Raw genomic sequence first — 20,665 nt, 5'->3', positions numbered from 1 at the left:
TCCTCTATGGCTGAGAGACATGGACTATGGACAGCAGGCACCTCAAAACACTCAAGTACTACCAAAGCTGCCTCCACAAGACCCTGAAAATCCATTGGCAGGATAGCCGCACCAACATTGGTGTTCTCGCTCAGGCCAACATCGACCAAGCTTGACCAGCTCCATTGGACGGGCCACATCGTCCGCATGCCTGACCCAAGACTCCCAAAACAAGCGCTCTACTCGGAGCTTCGACACAGCAAGCGAGCCCCAGGTGGACAGAGGAAATGCTTCAAGGACACCCTCGAAGCCTCCTTGAAAAGTCCAAGACTGCTCAAAGTGGAGGAAAAACATCCGGGAAGGCGCTGAACACCGACATTCTTCGACGAGTGAAAGCTGAAGCCAAGCATTGACAGCGGAATGAACGCGCGGCAACCAAGGCACCCCATCCACCCAATCCTTCACAGCCTGCCCCCCCTGTGACAGAGACTGTCGGTCCCGCATTGGACTCTTCAGTCACCGGAGAACTCATTTTTAGTGTGGAAGCAAGTCATCCTCAACTCTGAGGGGCTGCCAAGACGACGACAACCAAACATACTCTCTGGCACTGAAAATTTACTTTTACAAGTGTGGAGTCTCATTCCTTCAGATCTCAATTATTAAAGGAAATTTAAAAATGTTTTAACAAAAAATGTACTACTTTTTCTTTCTTTCCCTCTCTTTATTTTGCTTTCGGTACATTATTTTAAGTATTCTTGCTTATACTTTTTGGTTTAGTCTCTGCGTGCCTCAGTAAGGATTCAATTTGATTAGTGGAGGAGACAAGAGGTTGCTTGCCTGATCCCCTGTAGAGGGCGACGCGCTGCATCAGAACCAATGACAGTAAATTGACGGTCGAAAGCCCATGAAGAGTCTGTGGGCAGTTGCAAGTGTAATGAACGCCGAATGCCATTTGTTCGCCGCTGACCACAACACCCGGGCCACGGTCTCAACCGAAAAACTGTGCAGCACTCCCTCAGTACTGCATTGCACTGAAGTGTCAGCCCAGATTACGTGGTCAAATCTCTGGAGTGGGACTTGCGCATGATGTCTCTCAGAGCAATACCTTAAGCTTGGAGAACAGGCTGCACTCGCGTTTCGGACATATAAATGTGCTTCAAGTTGAAACTGGTCCGCTTTCATATTAATGGAAGCAGTACTTATTCATACTGAGAATTATAGCAGTCTGTAACCAAGTGACCATGAAGCGATTTCACTCTTGCTTATCAATGAATAAACTCTGCCTTCTGCAGCACAAAACTTGTTGCAGAACTGGAAGGAGAAGCAGAGGGTGGAACAGTAATGGTTGGGACAGATGAAATTAAAATTTGACTGAAATAGCTGGGACAAAGGAAATTGAGGATGGAAAATTAACCAAGAGAAAAATCAGCAAATATTGAGAAAGACACAAAACAGGAAAAAAAGAAAAAAGGGAGAAGACAATGCCCATGAGTATGCTTTACCAAAATCCCAATTACAAAATTCAGTGCAATCAAAAGAATTTTCCAATGGTTCTCAGGACTGAATATTTTCTTCTGAACCACACTAAAAAGGTCGAACACATTTCTAATCCCAAGAGGATTCAAAGCAAAGTATTGCTTCTGCATTGTTTTAGTTAGTTTCATTGTACAAATATTGTCTTCGAAGTTAACTACAAATTGACCACTGAGGTACGACTACTATTTTATATGTCTTTTCTTAGGCAGTCCCTCGAAGTCGAGGAGGACTTGTTTCCACACTAAAAATGAGTTCTCAGGTGACTGAAGAGTCCAATGCGGAGCCCACAGTCTCGGTCACAGGTGAGGCAGACGATGGTTGAAGGAATGGGTGGGTAGGGTGTCTGGGTTGCCTCATGCTCCTTCCGCTGTCTACGCTTGGCTTCAGCTTACTCTCGGCGATGAGACTCAAGGTGCTCAGCGCCATCCCGGATGCTCTCCCTTCACTTTGAGCAATTTTGGGCCAAGGATTCCCAGGTGTCGGTGGGGATGTTGCACTTTTTCCAAGGAGTCTTTGAGGGTGTCCTTGAAGCATTTCCTCTGCCCCCTTGGGGCTCGCTTACACATCTATACACCAACTCTAAAGCTATGGAATGAATGCATTCCACCCTGCCACATAAGAACATAAGAACATAAGAATTAGGAACAGGAGTAGGCCATCTAGCCCCTCGTGTTTGCTCCGCCATTCAACAAGATCATGGCTGATCTGGCCGTGGACTCAGCTCCACTTACCCGCCCGCTCCCCATAACCCTTAATTCCCTTATTGGTTAAAAATCTATCTATCTGTGACTTGAATACATTCGATGAGCTAGCCTCAACTGCTTCCTTGGGCAGAGAATTCCACAGATTCACAACCCTCTGGGAGAAGAAATTCCTTCTCAACTCAGTTTTAAATTGGCTCCCCCATATTTTGAGGCTGTGCCCCCTAGATCTAGTCTCCCCAACCAGTGGAAACAACCTCTCTGCCTCTATCTTGTCTATCCCTTTCATTATTTTAAATGTTTCTATAAGATCACCCCTCATCCTTCTGAACTCCAACAAGTAAAGACCCAGTCTATTCAATCTATCATAAGGTAACCCCCTCATCTCCGGAATCAACCGAGTGAATCGTCACTGTACCCCTTCCAAAGCTAGTATATCCTTCCTTAAGTAAGGTGACCAAAACTGCACGCAGTACTCCAGGTGCGGCCTCACCAATACCCTATACAGTTGCAGAAGTACCTCCCTGCTTTTGTACTCCATCCCTCTCGCAATGAAGGCCAACATTCCATTCGCCTTCCTGATTACCTGCTGCACCTGCAAACTAACTTTTTGGGATTCATGCACAAGGACCCCCAGGGTCCCTCTGCACCGCAGCATGTTGTAATTTCTCCCCATTCAAATAATATTCCCTTTTACTGTTTTTTTTTCCCCCCAAGGTGGATGACCTCACACTTTTCGACATTGTATTCCATCTGCCAAACCTTAGCCCATTCGCTTAACCTATCTAAATCTCTTTGCAGCCTCTCTGTGTCCTCTACACAACCTGCTTCCCCACTAATCTTTGTGTCATCTGCAAATTTTGTTACACTACACTCTCCCCTCTTCCAGGTCATCTATGTATATTGTAAACAGTTGTGGTCCCAGCACCGATCCCTGTGGCACACCACTAACCACCGATTTCCAACCCGAAAAAAACCCATTTATCCCGACTCTCTGCTTTCGGTTAGCCAGCCAATTCTCTACCTATGCGAATACATTTCCACTGACTCCGCGTACCTTTATCTTCTGCAGTAACCTTTTGTGTGGCACCTTATCGAATGCCTTTTGAAAATCTAAATACACCACATCCATCGGTACACCTCTATTCACCATGCTCGTTATATCCTCAAAGAATTCTGGTAAATTAATTACACATGATTTCCCCTTCATGAATCCATGCTGCGTCTGCTTGATTGCACTATTCCTATCTAGATGTCCCACTATTTCTTCCTTAATGATAGCTTCAAGCATTTTCCCCACTACAGATGTTAAACTAACCGGCCTATAGTTACCTGCCTTTTGTCTGCCCCCTTTTTTTAAACAGAGGCGTTACATTAGCTGCTTTCCAATCCGCTGGTACCTCCCAGAGTCCAGAGAATTTTGGTAGATTGTAACGAATGCATCTGCTATAACTTCCGCCATCTCTTTTAATACCCTGGGATGCATTTCATCAGGGGACTTGTCTACCCTGAGTCCCATCAGCCTGTCCAGCACTACCCCACTAGTGATAGTGATTGTCTCAAGGTCCTCCCTTCCCACATTCCTGTGACCAGCAATTTCTGACATGGTTTGTGTGTCTTCCACTGTGAAGACCGAAGCAAAATAATTGTTTAAGGTCTCAGCCATTTCCACATTTCCCATTATTAAATCCCCCTTCTCATCTTCTAAGGGACCAACATTTACTTTAGTCACTCTTTTCCGTTTTATATATCTGTAAAAGCTTTTACTACCCGTTTTTATGTTTTGCGCAAGTTTACATTCGTAATCTATCTTTCCTTTCTTTATTGCTTTCTTAGTCATTCTTTGCTGTCATTTAAAATGTTCCCAATCTTCTATTTTCCCACTAACCTTGGCCACCTTATACGCATTGGTTTTTTATTTGATACTCTCCTTTATTTCCTTGGTTATCCACGGCTGGTTATCCCTTCTCTTACCGCCCTTCTTTTTCACTGGAATATATTTTTGTTGAGCACTATGAAAGAGCTCCTTAAAAGTCCTCCACTGTTCCTCAATTGTGCCACCGTTTAGTCTGTGTTCCCAGTCTACTTTAGCCAACTCTGCCCTCATCCCACTGTAGTCCCCTTTGTTTAAGCATAGTATGCTCATTTGAGACACTACTTCCTCACCCTCAATCTGTATTACAAATTCAACGATACTGAAACAGCTCTCAGTCACAAATGACATCCTTTGTGACTGTGACAAAGATAAACTATCTCTCCTCATCCCTCTTGCCTTGTCTGCAGCCTTTGACATGGTTGACTACTGCATCCTTCAACACCTCTCCACCATCGTCCAACTTGGGCCGGGGTGGGGAAATTGCACTCACCTGGTTCCATTCTTATCTATCTAACTGTAGCCAGAGAATCACCTCCAACTGGTTCTCTTCCCACTCCCGTATCGTTACCTTTGGTGTCCCCCAAGGATCTATCCTTGGTCCCCTATTTCTCATCAAAATGCTGCCCCTTGGCAACATCATCTGAAAACACGTCAGTTTTCCACATGTACGCTGATGATACCCAGCTCTACTTCACCACCACTTCTCACGACCCTTCCACCGTCTCTAAATTGTCAGACAACTTATCCGATATCCAGCTCTGAATGAGCAGACATTTTCTCCAGTTCAATATTGGGAAAACCAGAGCCATTGTTTTCAGTTCCTGTCCCAAACTCGATTCTCCTTCTCCGTAACATCTGTCTGAGGCTGAACCACACTGTTCATAATCTTGGTGCCATATTTGACCCTGAAATTAGCTCCCGACCACATATCCGCAGCATAACTAAGACTGCCCATTTCTACCTCCATAACATCGCCCATCTCAGCCCTTGCCTCAGCTCATCCGCTGCTGGAACCCTCATCCATGCCTTTGTTACCTCTAGACGTGACTATTCCAACACACTCCTGGCTGGCCTCCCACATTCTACCCTAAGTAAACTTGGTGATCCAAAACTCATTGCCCATGACCTAACTCGCACCAAGTCCCGTTCACCCATCACCCCTGTCTGTGCTCACTGACCTACATCGGTTTCCTGTTAAGCAACGCCTTGATTTCAAAATTCTCAACCTTGTTTTCAAATCCCTCCATGGACTCACCCTTGCCTATCTCTAATCTATTTCAGCCCCATGACCCCCGCAATATCTGTGCTCCTCTAATTCTGCCTTCTTGAGCATCCCTGATTATAATTGCTCAACCATTGGTGACTGTGCCTTCTGTTGCTCGATATGTGGCTCGGTGTCAAATTTTTTTTTTATCTTATAATATTCCTGTTTTACTATATTAAAGGCACAATATAAATACAAGCTGTTGTTGGCAGTGACTTTCACCAGTTTCATGATGCACAAATGCCATTATATTGAAGTATTCACTTCATAGGTAATGTATAGATAGTTGAATTTACTATAACACAACTGTTAAAAATGTGGACATGTACACTTCCAAAATGTTTCCAGGCACCCAAAACGACTCATGGTGTGGTAATGCTCGACACAGAACAGGAAAGTTCCACTTTTGATGCCTGGTCTGGTAGACATTGATTGAGCTCATCTCAGCTGTTTAAAGGAGAGGGTCAATTGACCTTAGTATCACATTACAGGAATTGAGGACATGGGGCAGAAAGGCAGGCCTGATTAGGTTTGCTGCTAGAAGGTACGAATGTGTAAACACAAAGAACAAACAGGAGCTAGTTTAGCCGAGTCATTCCCCATGTTCAAACAACCTGCTTACAATAACGGTCTTGGCTCACTCATGAAGAATTACCACTTCGGCAAAATGGCAGAGAGTTGCACTGAATATGCAATGATAGCCCAGAACAAGTCAGGAGGGGAAAACAAGGAGATAAGAAATGGGTTTCAAATAGTTGCACAGCAAGACCGGACATATCGGCCCTAAAATTCCAGCCTCCGAGTCCGTACGAAGTTTCTAAGGACCCGGGAAGACATCGGAAAAGCCGGTGTTCAGCACACAATGCGCATGCTCAAGCTTGACAGATCATCCGTATATCGGAAGCGAGGACATTTGCATGGGCAAGATTGTGGTATTTACACACATTTTGCCCAGCAAATGTCCTCAAAATTCTTGCGCCTGATAAAAGCAGGTGCAGTCTACTTTTACAGGCATAAGAGTTTAAAAACATACAAAAATATTAAATTAAAAAAACATTTTAAAACCCTGCCCACTATGTTACATTTATTTTGAACTATAATTTTAAAAAATTTAAAAACTCAAAAAAAAGCCAGATTAACTTTAATGTCAATTAATTTTAATTATGTGGGGTGTGTTTTTTTATTTTTTTTAATACCTGTTGTCTTTTTTTTTCATTAATAGCAATGAGAACTCGTAGATACGGAGTTCTCATTGCTATTAAATGAGAAAGCTGTGGAATACAGCACTTGATTGGCTGAGCAGTCAGACGTGATTGCATCTTCTGCGTGAGAACCTAGAGGATAGGAGCCCACTTCACAGCGCGGGAAGAGAAGGCCTCCCCACCGGAATCGTAGGCTCCTCCCGGACCTCCAGGTACTTTCGTAGAAATGTTTCAGGTCGGAGGCAATTGTCCGCGGGAAGCCTCCGACTGTAATTTCAGGGCCATTTGCTTCCTGCAGTACGATTGAGGCAATAATGCCTAGGGAACTCACAAATGATCTCAAATAACCTCTGAATACATTCTTTACTGGTACCCGTCTGAAATTGCTCTCATTAGTCAATATCAATGTTCCCTCGAATTTATCGTTGGCCCACGCAACCCCTTTAATGGGCTGCGCAGGCCATTCAAAATTCCGTGCATGCACAATTTTTCGATTTAAAAGCCGGCTCACCAGCAGCAGCGTGGGACTTGCAGAGTGCTGCCGCTCAACTTAAAGGGAACATTGGTCAATATGCTCTGTGGAATGAACCCATTATCTGTTAAACCAGGGTGCTCGACCTTTTTGCTTCTGAGACTCCCATCTCATGTTATCGAAATTCCACGGAAGCCCCGTAACATTTTGCTGTATAAAAATTTCTTATACAATTCAACCTATATATATATATATATATTTATTGTTGTTTTACATAATGTGAAACTTGCTGCTGGTGCTGAACAACAATTCTGTCAAGATGGACGTATCAATAAAAATGAACAAAACGTGGGAAATGATTAACCAGTCAAAAATAATGCTCCGAGACCAAGTCCAAAAGGGGAAATGGTTAACCAAAAATGGAAACTGTAAACCAAAACCTGCAAAAATTAATAAATGGTGGAAAATCATTAACTTAAAGTGGAAACATACCAGCAGAGACCAAATCCGAAACGAGAAATGGTTAATCAAAAAGTAGGGAAATAATAAACCAAAACATGCAGAAGCTAGAAAATAAGGAAGGTGGGGGTGGGGATATGATTAACTAAAAGCCAAAAATAATTTAGACTAAATCCAAAGTGGGAAATGGTAAACCAAGTGCCTCTTCAGGTGGAGGCCAGCAATGACCTTAGTTAATGATTGCCCACGTGACTCGCTGTTCATTAATAACATCAGATCTCCTCCGGGTCACTGGCAGATTTTGGGAATGTGCCCCAGGTTAGCAGAACAACGTTTCCTTTAATGATATTGAGCTATTGGAATTATCCTCTGCATTCATAGAACCTCTGTGTTGTTGATGAGCAAAATATCACAACTTTAGACCTTGTTTTAAGGTTAAATTATTATGCCATTAGGTATAAAAACAATCTATTTACAGTAGAAACTTTCCTATCTAGCTCCTCAAAAGGTGAAACAATAAAATGTCAATTGAAAGGAAAGCGATCAGTTTATATACTTTACATATGCAGGGCCCAAGTTTCGGGCCGCGCCTAGAATAGTGCAGCCCCGACCTGGACGCCCGTTTTTCGTGCCACAAAGTGCGCCTGAAAAAAAACTTCCAGATTCTCCGGCTCCCTGCTGGTCCTCGGCGCAGCGCAGCAAAAGCTGTAGGGGGCGGAGCTAGGTCCCTGCGCTGAAAACAGTGCCGGGACCTCTGCACATGCGCGCTACAGTGGGCGCGCAAGTGCAGTAGCTCCAGGCGCCCGAAACTGTGTGGGAGGGGCCCAAAGCACACAGCCCCTAGCCCTGGCCCAATGGCCTCACTGGGGCTGTGTGCATAAGGCTGCATCCCACGCCCAGCGCTCCTGCTTCCTCCGGACCGGACCCAACCCGACTGGACTCCCACCCTACCCTGACCGACCTCCGCTCCCGACCGATTTCCTCCCGCTCCCCCCCCGCCCCCCCCACTCGATTTCCCGCACCCCCCACTCCGCCCCAACGCCACCTACCTGTCAATCCAGTAAGTCTAAGCTCGAAGTCTTGGGCCCGGCCCGTTCAGTCTCTCTCTCTCTCTCTCAAACCCCCTCCCTTCTCAACCCCCTCCCCTCCTCCCCTGCCCACCCCCTCTTCCCCACTCCACCACCCCTCCTCCCCTCAACCCCATCCCTCGCTGTCAGAAACACAGACACTGACAGAGAGTGAGACACACACAGACAGAGAGAGAGAGATAGAGACACTGACAGAGACACACTGGGCAAGGGGAGCTGGGGGGGGGGGGGCATCCCAGCATGCTGTTGGAGGGCTCCCGGTGCTGCAGTTGGTAAGTAGAAAATGTTTTATTTATTAATTTTTTTTGTTTGGTTTATTGTTTGATTTATTGATGTTTTTAGCATTTATTATTGATGATGGCTCTTTATTTGTAAAACTGATGTTTGTAAACTTCCCTTTAAACCCCCTCCCCCCATTCCCTACGCCTGATTTTCTAAAGTGTAGACAAGGTTTTTTCGAGCGTACAAAAATCGTCACTTACTCCATTCTAAGTTAGTTTGGAGTAAGTTTTCACTGCCGAAACTTTGAAAACAGGCAGAAGTGGCTGGACACGCCCCCTTTTGAAAATAAATTCTGTTCCAAAGTGAAACTGTTCTAACTGACTCGAACTGGAGCAAACTAAATGCCGAGAATTTGAATTTCTAAGATACTCTGTTCTACACCAGTTGCTCCAAAAAATCAGGAGCAACTGAGGCCGAAACTTGGGCCCTCTGTATTTATTTTCTTATATTTCATACCACTACAGAAGCTGATGCCATCTTGAACTATTCAAGATTGGAACAGCTACAGTTACAACTCCCAAAAACAGTTACTAAGACTTTCCAGATAGTCAGCCACATTGAAAAACAACATAATGGGATAATTCATAGGCTCTTCCCTCAAATTTACAGACAATTGACCTAAACCTCAAGCACTTGGAGCGAGTTAGGCTTAGTACAAGATTCTGGTCACAGCTGGCTTTTAAATCCAGTCACAATGCACGAGAGTTTAACGGGTCAGATACCAAGTCAATACAAGAAAAAAACCTTCATTTTTGTCAGTGACCAACAGTAGAATTGGTCTTATGTATTGTGATTCTTTTAAGATTTGTGTACTACTGTTACTATAGCGCATTTAAGGTAGTAAAAGTTCCCACGTGCTTCACAGGAGCATCAAACAAAATCTGACAGAACCACATAAGGAGATATTCGGGCAGATGACCAAAAACTTGGTCAGAAAGGTCTCAAAGGAAAAAAGATAGGTAGGGAGGGAATTCCAGAGCTGAAGGCACAACCACCAATGGTGGAGCGATTAAAATCAGAAATGTTCCAGGGGCCAGAATTGGGGGAGCACAAATGTCTAGGAAGGCTGTAAGGCTGATACGATGAGGGTTTCAGCAGCAGTGACACAGTTGGGCGATGCTCCAGAGATGGACTCTTGGTGATGGCGCAGATGTGTGGTCGGAAGCCCATCTTCTAAACTATATGATTTCCTTTAAGTCTTCATGCAGATCTTGTCGGGTCCCAAACCACCTTTCATATAAAATGTTTTTATTCCTTCAGTGAGTTACACTGTTAGACATTTTGAGTTGAAGATTGATGACGACATAAATCAGCCACGGAAAACATAAAACTTCCTGTGCTTCTGGCATAAAGGATTCAAATGGAGAAAGACCTCTAAACTCAAAGTAGTGTTATCTCTGGAAAAAGATTTCTGTTGTTCATTACTCTAGGTAGCTGCTTTACTTTAGGTTAATTGATGGTAAATGGTCTTGGATTTTCACCAAATAGCCAAATAACTTTTCACTGAACGGCTGGGTTTTCTACCAGCAATCAGAGCATTACAGAATACATATCATAAGCCACCAAAGCAAGCTCATTTTTTCTTCTTTTTCTTTAGTAAATTTGAACAAAACAAAGAGAAACTGTTATTATTCTTGGTGTCCACAAAACACTCCAGTCCTGGCAGTGCCCACCAGTTGTGGAAGACCTCAAGTGTACCAGGTGCTAAAGAAAGGCAGATAGACAAAGAGACCCCCACCAGACCATGTTATTCTTGGACCAAAAGATGGCCACGTTGTTCAGGTCCAGGAGCAGACCCACAAGGTGGTCCTCTGACTTGCTCACTCTGCATTGGGTGGCCAAGGATTAGGAACATCAGACTGAAATGGAGCCAGAAATAGAGGAGCAGCTCCCTTAACTAATAAAACAGCCAGCTACTGGGTCAGTTACCAGCTTACCAAGTACTTGGGAGTCTAAGAAAAAAATGAGTTGACTGACCGATGGATTGGATGTTGACCACTTAATGAGAGTGGGCAACATCCAATCCATCAGTCGGTCAACTATAGGCATATTCACAGTGGAAGTGTTTTTTCTACCTGATATGAGGGAGTATTCTTTAACCTAAATGAAAACAATATACAAGTGCAGCCGCGAAAATCCGGAGTTCTGGAATCCGGACCCCCGCCGACCTCTTCCCTCTCCGCCTCAGGCTGCCGCCGACCTCTCTCTTTCCCCCACCCCCCCCCCCTCCATCTCGGCGTTTCTGGACTCCAGACGTCAGAAAGACATTCCGAAGTCCGGAAATACATGAACCTGAGCTCGGGCGATTTCGGATTCAGGACGTCATAAAGGTGTCCCAAAGTTCGGAAATACACAGAATCCAGAGCCGCATCGGTCTTGAACCTTCTGGATTCTCGACGCTATACAAACTTTGGGAGGAAACCTGTATATTCAATGCAACACTCCAAATTATGAAGCTAAAAAGACCAGGATATTTGGATCTTCCCAATGCTCCACACACACAGCTAACGTAGCATTCTGTGACACATTTCAAATCACAGACGCCAGAAGTTTGAAAGGAGGTCTATTAATTTGTGTAAGATCAAATCAAGATCCCATTTGGGTATCAGCGGTGCTCTTTGAGGTATTAAGTTTTCCGACATAACAGAACTATAACATTTTACAACAGCGGCAGCCGGCTCTGTCGTCAGCGTTTTCTAAAGCAATCGAAAATAATCCCACTACCCTCCGTTTCTTCCTCCGCTTCAAATATCTAACCACTTTTCCTTTGTGCAACGTTCCTGCTTCAACTGAATGCAAAGCATTCCATGCTCCAACTTTAAAAGAAATGGCTCCTAGCCTCTCTCCTAACTCAGTGACAATTTTAAATTGATGACCCTTAGTTATCAATTCTCTAACCAGGAGAAAATAGTCTTTCCCTATACACCATCAAGATGCTTCATAATTTTAAAAACCTTTACTAATCTCATCTTTGCCATTGCTGTTTCAGTGGATAAAGTCCCAGTATCTCAAACCTCTGCACATAGCTTTGGTTTCACATACATCATTCTGGTTGTACACACTATAAATTTAATGTCCTTTCTGTAGTGGAGCATTCAAAATTGCACAGGGTGCTCCAAAAGTGACCTAACCCATGCCGTGTACAAATTTATCACATCCTTGTTCGTGCTCTGTGTCTCTATTTTTAAACCCAAAGTTGGGTTTACACGAACTTGGAATTTTTTGTAAATAAATATTTGAACACTTAATTCAAATCATTTAGCATCTTAGCATTAAAATGTTTGTTCCTATTTCTCGTCGCCCTCTCAAAATGTATTACTTCACACTTCTTGGCATAAAATTGCAATTGCCACCTGTCTGCCCATTGCACAAATCTACATGCATGCCCTCTGAAGTCACACACAGACAATCCACATGAACGCAACACTGACCAGTTGGTCAAATCACTTTCACTTTTGGGCATGGAATGTGAAAGAAGTGCTTGCAATGCAAATAGTTTAGCGAAAAAATTAGCTGAAGTTCCAAGCAAGGCCCACAACTAGGTTAAAAATATTTTTCAACATTTATCATTTATATCTATGCTTTACTGTGCAATGCCCAATTTGTCTCAATTTGAATTGTTACATCACCAAACTATATTCAGAATCAGAACCACGTGCAGCTTAGTTTGAAAACCATTCATTCATTCTTATTTCACCTGAGGATAGTTAATAACTAAAAAAGGTAATTACCAATTTTTACACTATTCCTCAAAAACCAAATCAGGTTTTCCAACATGGAAACTTCTCCAAAATTTAAGCGTGCAGTGTGGCAAGTAGTATGACATACAATTAAGTCAGCTACTTTATGGCTTCCTCTGGTTATCTGTTTATTTATCACCCTGACCTCTTAAGCTTTGGCATCTGGCTTTTCAGCAACAGCATTTAAAAACAAAGACAGTCTTGTGTTTAGAAGCATTTCCAAATATAAAATAAATTGAGCTTTAGCTCTCTATAGATGTAGTCCGAATGCTCCTATAAATTTCTGAATTTATTCTCCCAGCGGTCAGGGTTAATTGCATGCTGAATCACTTGCCAACAGCTTACTGAAAACCCAAGATTCTGGCTTTAACAGCTGCAGGAGAACCATTCTGCAAATACATCAGCAGAGAGCTCTCCGCGTGAGAGCAGATTAACAAGCTTCCTAGTAACTTATCCTGGATTGACGCAGTAACCCATTTAATCTATTCGCTGCTTAATGTAGATCTTTGAGAACAGGTAGCAGTTTTGTTTTAACTACATGGAGAGGAATGGGGTACATGAAAACTATTTCCTCAAGTTTGGTTGAAAAGAAATCCGATATGAAGTATTAAATTGGTTCAACAAGTTAGCATTCAAGTTTTTTTTGTCATCAATACCACTGATATATTAAAGTTTGCAGCTGGTGAAAGAATAGTTGTAGAGTAACAGGTTTCCCCCAAAAAGTCAACTCGTGCTTGGAAAGAGAAAGGAAGCTTCTATACAGTTCTTTGTTCTACTTATCTACCACAATACATTTCAGTACAAAGATCTCAGCAGAAGCTGTGTAAATGAACAAACTTGTACATGTTTTCAAGCTACTATATGCAAGGATCATTATGTTCTGGAATTCGTGTTTACAGCAATAGTTAGTACAGGATACTTCGATTGTTGAAAATGTAGCTTCATTTCTTTAGGCTTCACAATTACAGGATACAACAATTTATTCATAGATAAAATTTGCTTACTCCACCCTCCCCACACCGAAAGTCTTTAATGCCTAGCCTTTGTTTAAACAATTCTAGCATACAGTAACGCAAGGTGCTCAATCTACATCACATTTAATCTGCTCAGGAACAGAAGCAGTCAGTAAGTTTTCAAACACATCCACATTAAAGAAATGAAAAGTTATCAGTTTATAAGAACATAAAAACATAAGAATTAGGAACAGGAGTAGGCCATCGAGCCCCTCGAGCCTGCTCAGCCATTCAACAAGATCATGGCTGATTTAAAAGTGTACAACAGGTAAACCCCCCCCCAAGCAACAGGCTCCCAATTCTGCTCATATCACTGGACTGCAGCTCATATACAGTTGGTGAGAGTGCCCACAGTGGGCATACAAGACCTCATGTATAAATTTTGTGTTGCAGATGCTGATCTGGCTTAGCATTATCAGTAGAATTAGCAAAGCGTCATGTCTTTTCATTTTGTCGGAGATGACAAAAAAGTTAAGCTCATGAAAAAGTACATGCTGATGTATTATCACAACTGACTTTAAACAAACAAGTACCCTAATATATAGCCTAAATCATCATCGAATTGGAAGAATAAATGTTCTCGTCCAAGTTAAATCATATCCATTATGTGAAATTACAGCAACAAGACTTTTCTGTTTTACTTCTCGTGCATGTATGATTACAATCTTGTTTGTAGAGAGCAAGAGCTTATATATGGGAGTGGCCTTTGCTGCACAAGATTAATCAGAGGAGAGCCGAAAAACGTCAGATTTAACAGGATGCTTTTTGTTTTATAAAGTAAGTTGAACCTACTGTGTATTCGCTCATTTTCGACTGCAAACTGAGCTATTATACTGCAGTGTGGGTTTAGAATGAAGAGAATGTTGCAAAATGAAATAGTTCCATTAATTGTCGCCCTTACAAAATGCGGCACATATTTATTGACAATGACATCTTCAAATAGTGTAAAAGTCCATTATTAGAGTATTCCAATGACTGAACTAAATACACAATGTGATCTTTAATCAGGTTTGGTTTAGATTTCATAAATAACTCAGGAAAACGACAATTCGGTTACACTTTTAGATTACAGCCTGAACTCTTTAAGCTAAAAATACAAGTACTAAATGTATTTAAAAAAGGACATTGCTACATGTGAGGAACTAGTGGGATTCTAGTTTATGTCCACAACCTCCTATGCAGCTTTAAGTCTCATGGAGACAGTACACTTCCGCTGACCTTAAAAAATAAATTATATATTAATGCAAGGTTCTCCAACAAAAGCAAAGGTATAGAACAGCAACCAAATCATTGAAGATCTTCCAAACAGAACTTCACATGTAGTTAATCTGCAAAACACATTGCCATGAAATAACTACAGGCGCTGTATCAATTTCATTACTGTTTCAGATACTGTAATGCAGAAAACTGCAAAGATTATCCTTACCATGCCACAGTTTAAGTTCTTGTCTACTTTACAGAAAGTGTGGGGTGGAGTTTCTCCTTTACTGGTAACAATAACACAGATGTCTGTCACAGCCAAAGAATTCTGAGGTCGGTTCAACGGAGCCCTCCGATGGGTAATGAAGATTCTCTGAGAGGTGGCTGAACTGTTGTTAACATTGGCACAACGGCCAAAAGGAGTTGCTTGTAAGATTTCACAGCCTGGAATTAGACGTTCCTTCCCCTCATATAAAACCCTAAGATGAGAAAGATTATAATTATTCCACCATTGTGTTTGGCTTCAAGCATTGAGCATCTGGAACAAAATTAAAAGCACACATTGCGATTCTCCACTTTCAGTCTTGCCAGCAAGAACAGACAATGCGCTCTAAATTAATAATCATACCTGAATTGAGCTAATTGAAGAGAAGGATCAGCATTAAAGATCATTGCTCATAATTTTTGGAAAAGATCGCAGATGATAGAGAATGATAATGCTCAAATGCAAAATTTTAGCTTAAAATTAACTATAGATTCAATTCCATATTAAAGTCAAGTGTAACTTGTGTCCTCCAAAAACATTCTCACTTAATGCACAGAAAACAATTTGATATCAGATTGACTTGAACTTGCATGCAGTCAATATTCAAGTGTGCTTTAATTTCATTTGAGGGAGGTCAAAGAACCTTATGGATATGCAAGTGCTGCCATAAAGTAATCGCAACCATTTGTGGATGTACATCAAGCACAAGAGAGCTGTTTTGTACTTCGATATGCTATTTAAAAAGTGGAAAGGATTAAACGCTCAAAATATCAAGTAAAAAAAACAAGGTTAAATAATGTCCTAAACATTTCCAAACATTACAACACTAGGCAGACTACAGTCAAGGAGAATCTTCAGAAAATCTCCCCAACACAACACTTTTTGTTCTTGTCTTTTATCACTGATGCAAGTCACTGCAGAAGAGCATATGGATCTAAAACATAATCAGCTCTAGCGTAGCTCACAGGAATAAATGGGTGAACAAAACTACCAGCTTCCTGAAATTTCACATAATACTAGTGTGAAGCAGTAACCGTTAAATACTTTGTAACCAACATGCTCTCGGGTCAAATAACAGAGGTGATGGATGAACGGAACTTGGTGCGAGTTAGGATATGATCAGAATTTTGGATGAGTTCAAGTTTATGAAGGGTGGGAAGCTGTCCAGGGGAGTATTGTCTAGTCTTAGCATTGTCATATTATTCAAGTCTTGAGGTAACAAAGGCATGGATGAGGATTTCAGCAGCATAGAAGCTGAGACAGGGGCAGAGACGGACAATGCTACAGAAGTGGAAGTAAATGGTCTTTGCACTGGAGAGGATATGGGGTCGGAAGCTCAGCTTGGGGTCAAATAAAACATCAAGGTTGCAAACAACTGGTTCAGCTTCAGTCACTGGTCAGGAAGAGGAAGTGAGTCAATGGCTAAGGAACAACTCGCTGAGCTCAGCTGGGCAGCAGTCAGAGCATTACAATTACCCTTAGCACTCATGTTCAGAAGTAGGAAGTCTAATTCAGTGTGTGCGCCTGATCACTATTTAGCAACAACTGCTGGAATTGTCCATGTGCTGTTTTCAGGGGCAGACAAGATCAGGCTGTGCTCTGAAACCTCCCGACAGGTGAATATCCTGCTGACTCACACAGCTACTTCAGAGGCAAGAGTGCTCCAACCATCAGCTTGGCTCAGAGCTGGCACACTTGTCTGAAATCAGAAGGCTCTGGGGTCAAACACTCTTCCATCAATTAACACCAACAGCAGTCTAACTGATTAATTCATCTTATTGCCATTTATGGGAGCTTGCTGCACACAATTTGGCTGATAAGTGGGCCAATAAAGTAACTAGATCAACAGGTCAGGAGTAAATCATCAGCTGTGAAGCACTTCAGGAAGTTCTGAGGGTTATGAAAAGTGCAATATGAGCACAAGGATCTTGCTTTACTGCAGAGGACTGGCTCTCGTGGAACTATACCCCGAGGGGATAAGGTCTTCACGAGTGGGGAGAAATTGGAAAGAAAAATTTAACTTAGAGACAGGCCAAAAAACATTTACTGCAGCACAATAACCAAATGCAAACCTACTTTGAAATCTTTGGTGAAATTTGTAATTCAAATATTTATTCAACAATCCTGCCAGATGAACTTCCTTGAAAACCTTAAATCCAAAGTATCTTTAATGCAAATAGCAAGTCATAGAAAGCACAATATAAAATTTGAGACATGAGCTTGGAATGCTTATTCCCCCCACTTATGAAGTCACGACATTTTTCCACTTCTAGGAAGAGTGCATGGATGCATCAAGGTGTAACGTGTCTGCAGTGTGTACCACCTCCCAAACCTTCGACCACTACCACCTAGAAGGACAAAGGAAACCGACACATGGGAACATCACCACCTCCAAGTCACACACCACCCTGACTTGGAAATGTATCCTCATTCCTTAGTCATGGCCGGTTCAAAATCCTGGCACTCCCAATCTAACAGCACCATGGGATTACCTTCACCACACAGACTGCAGCAGTTCAAGGCTGCGGCTCACCACCTTCTCAAGGGAAATTAGGGATGGGCAATAAACGCCCATATCCCATGAATGAATAAAAAAGCTTGCTTGGCAATGATGGGCTCAGAGACAGTGAAGCAAGTATTTTTTCTTTACTCAATGTAAATAAATCATGAAATAATACACATTCCATCAATTATTCAGTAGGTGACATGGGGTAAAACAGCCTGCTCTTGGGAGGAAGGGTTTGGGAGCCGGGGAGGGAGGGGCATTCAGGATTATATGGATGCATAATTCTTCTGCCCAGTGAAGTGGTATCGGGCATGGTAGTGAAATAGCAGTGTGTTCCATTTCTCTTCAGGTTTACAAGACTGTAGTGAGCGCTTGCATACAGGCCACAGATACTTAGGCCTGCATATTGGGAGTTTAAAAAAAACAAATGAATGTTATTCCTAAAAGAGTGTCCAGAGGAATGGCAGGAGGCAGTCTCTGAAATATACAATAATCCTCTTGTATGTAGTTCATAATATTATTTTACTGTCAAATTACCCCAGATAAAATTCATTTTAAGATTTTGATACAAAAAAAAATCTTGTCTGCTTCAAAACAATGCTAATAATCTCTGAACTTCAGTGCCATCAGTCTCGAGTACTTTTTTCATTTCTTGACAGGGGAGCTTACAAACAGCAAGTCTGTTGGCATGTAGACTGTGAATGGACAAACTTGCTGTGTCTTTAAATGCGAGGGAGCCTTAACTTACACTCTGAAGCCCTGTAGCCAATTAGTAACTGAAGCTCGAATCAAACACTCTAGATTGAGCCCTAGGCTCCCAAGATGGTAGTGGTCCTCTGCGATAAAAAGTTTGATATACACAACACTGTACAAGCAACTTTAAGAACAAGCACGTTGGCCTGAACTGTTTAGTTTTGTGAATTTCTTGCAAGCATTACTTAAATTGGTACAATTCAAAGTAGATCAAAAAGATGGCAAATCAAAGTTCTAAAAATTTGAACCAGTTTATTGGGCGTTTGTTATTTCCCAGGCTAGAATTGGTAACTAAGGAAAAACATTGGGCAATTGGATTGCTGCATAACCATCCCTCACTGGTACTTAATGACTGAAGCAAACTACTGTTAATTCATTCATGTTTCGTCAATTGGGCATTAGTAATTTAACAAATAGTCCTCACTTCAACCAAGCACTGTTTTTACCCCTAGACTAGTGACATCCTAAGACCTCAGATGCAATGATTCAGGGGCCACATTTTGACATGAAGCCTCTGAAATATACCAGACAAGAAATTATACATATTATATCATTAACAAGCCAGAAGAATACCACTTTAGTCTGAAAGGGAGCTATTTCTAAATTAATTCATTAAAATATTTAAAAAATCTTACATAAATCAGTTACGTTTAGTTTCCTGCCAATGTTCAATGTATCAACTTAATCCACAAAACTAAAATCTTACATCTCTACACCAGGTAAATGTATATTTTATAGCTGCAGTTGCACACAAACTAGATTCTCATATTTCTCAGTGATGCATTCACAACTTCTGAGGTGTAAATACAACTCTTATTTTCATCCCCACCCCCAACCAGCATACCAACTTCTCCACAGAATATTTAGTAAAGGCACTTCTCAATGCTGCACTAAGCCACATAAACCAGAGGGTAAAACATTTGATTCCTGGATCTGTCTGAATTGGCTATCAGCCTACAATTGGTCCCAACATCTGTTGCTCGGGAAGAGAATAAAAAGCCTCTCAGAATTATTGATCCCGATTGTCATAGTGACCCACTAGAAGTGCATGTGCACAGTCTTCAGATAAGACAGGATTGTACTCATCTATAATGCCCAACATTGTCAAATAGCTGGCCAAAATCAACTGTCCAGGGTCACACAAAGAATAGCCTCTTGGGTGTTGGCAATCTGCCAGTATCTTGTAAACAAAATTGGACACCAGTCTTTGAGGGGGAAGAAACATGGCCAAAATTTGGAAGGCCAGTCTACCAAGGTAGATTCTTGTCAAGTTCACAAAGTTGAGGCGTTTTTTTCTTCCCCCTCCCCCAGAAGAAAATAAGCAAAATTGGTTTACTGCCTTTACCTCTCTTGCAGCGGTTTCTTTACACTGAGGTTTTGGAGCACAGAGAAAAGAAAGGCAATTTCTATGGCAGGCTTGCATCACAAAAACTTCCAACCTTATGTAGGACATGAATTGGATAGCACGCCATACCTTTCACCAAAGTATTTTGCACGAGACGATGTGGGGAGCCCATTAACCATTTTTGACTCTTAAGATAAGACGTGAAAACTACTTCTCCAGCTGTTTGATGGGTTCATTAATTTTTGACAGCTGATCACCAGAAAAGCCATTCTCTATATTTGACTGTGGCTGGAGATTCAAATACAAGTGTCTTTCACAGCATCAATAATTCATCTATCTTCCTTTGAACCAAATGCAAGTATACTGGCTGACTTGGATATCAAACACCTTGTCTGCTCTCCTGTAGCCAGCTCGGCTCTGGTTGTATCTGCGGACATTCTCTGAACAGTGTATTTGGCTACTTCAAACACCAAAAGAGAGAGTGAGTCTAGACTGTCTCATTCAATTAAAGACACATTGTCCATCTAAAAAGCTGGATATACCAAAGAAAATTTTCCATTTCAGGACAATAATAGAAATCGGCTGAAAAGGATGGAAGCAAAGACTTTGGCCATGTAATGCGTACCAGGAAACAGAGGGAGATGGGAACAAAGTGAATCAGGGTAGGAATAGTGAAGGCTGTAAACCAAGGTGTGCGGCTGAAGAAAGTTGCAACAGTAGAGTGCACAAAGCCATGGAGGGATCGGTACAAAACAAAAAAGATTTTGAAACAGATGTGCTTGGGATGGCAAGCCAGTGGAGATCAACAGGGCCAGGGGTAATGAATGAGCAGGACTTAGTGGACAGAATGTGAGCAACAGAATTGCACTATGTGGAGTATGCATTGGGAAAGCATAGACGGTAATGAGAGCACTGGAGAAGTAAAGTGGAGAGATGACAAAGATACAGCTGAGTTTCAGTGACAGCAAGGGTGATCGAGATACT

The 20,665-nt window shown here is 42.0% G+C and overlaps 1 protein-coding gene across 9 annotated transcripts in view; it reads right to left on the bottom strand.

The window, feature by feature from the left end:
- Positions 1-20,665, bottom strand: part of dennd4c (DENN/MADD domain containing 4C) — a 234,982-nt gene that overhangs the window by 122,960 nt on the left and 91,357 nt on the right. For all 9 annotated transcript variants that reach the window (XM_070880881.1, XM_070880910.1, XM_070880927.1 and 6 more), the window contains exon 3: positions 15,039-15,291. In XM_070880881.1, coding sequence (XP_070736982.1) covers positions 15,039-15,291 — 253 coding nt within the window. The remainder of the gene's footprint in view (positions 1-15,038; positions 15,292-20,665) is intronic.

This window comes from Pristiophorus japonicus, chromosome 1 (assembly GCF_044704955.1).
Source record: "Pristiophorus japonicus isolate sPriJap1 chromosome 1, sPriJap1.hap1, whole genome shotgun sequence".
NCBI lineage: Eukaryota > Metazoa > Chordata > Chondrichthyes > Pristiophoridae > Pristiophorus > Pristiophorus japonicus.
The sequence above is the reverse complement of the archived record's forward strand: the minus strand, read 5'-3'. Positions and strand labels throughout refer to the sequence as shown.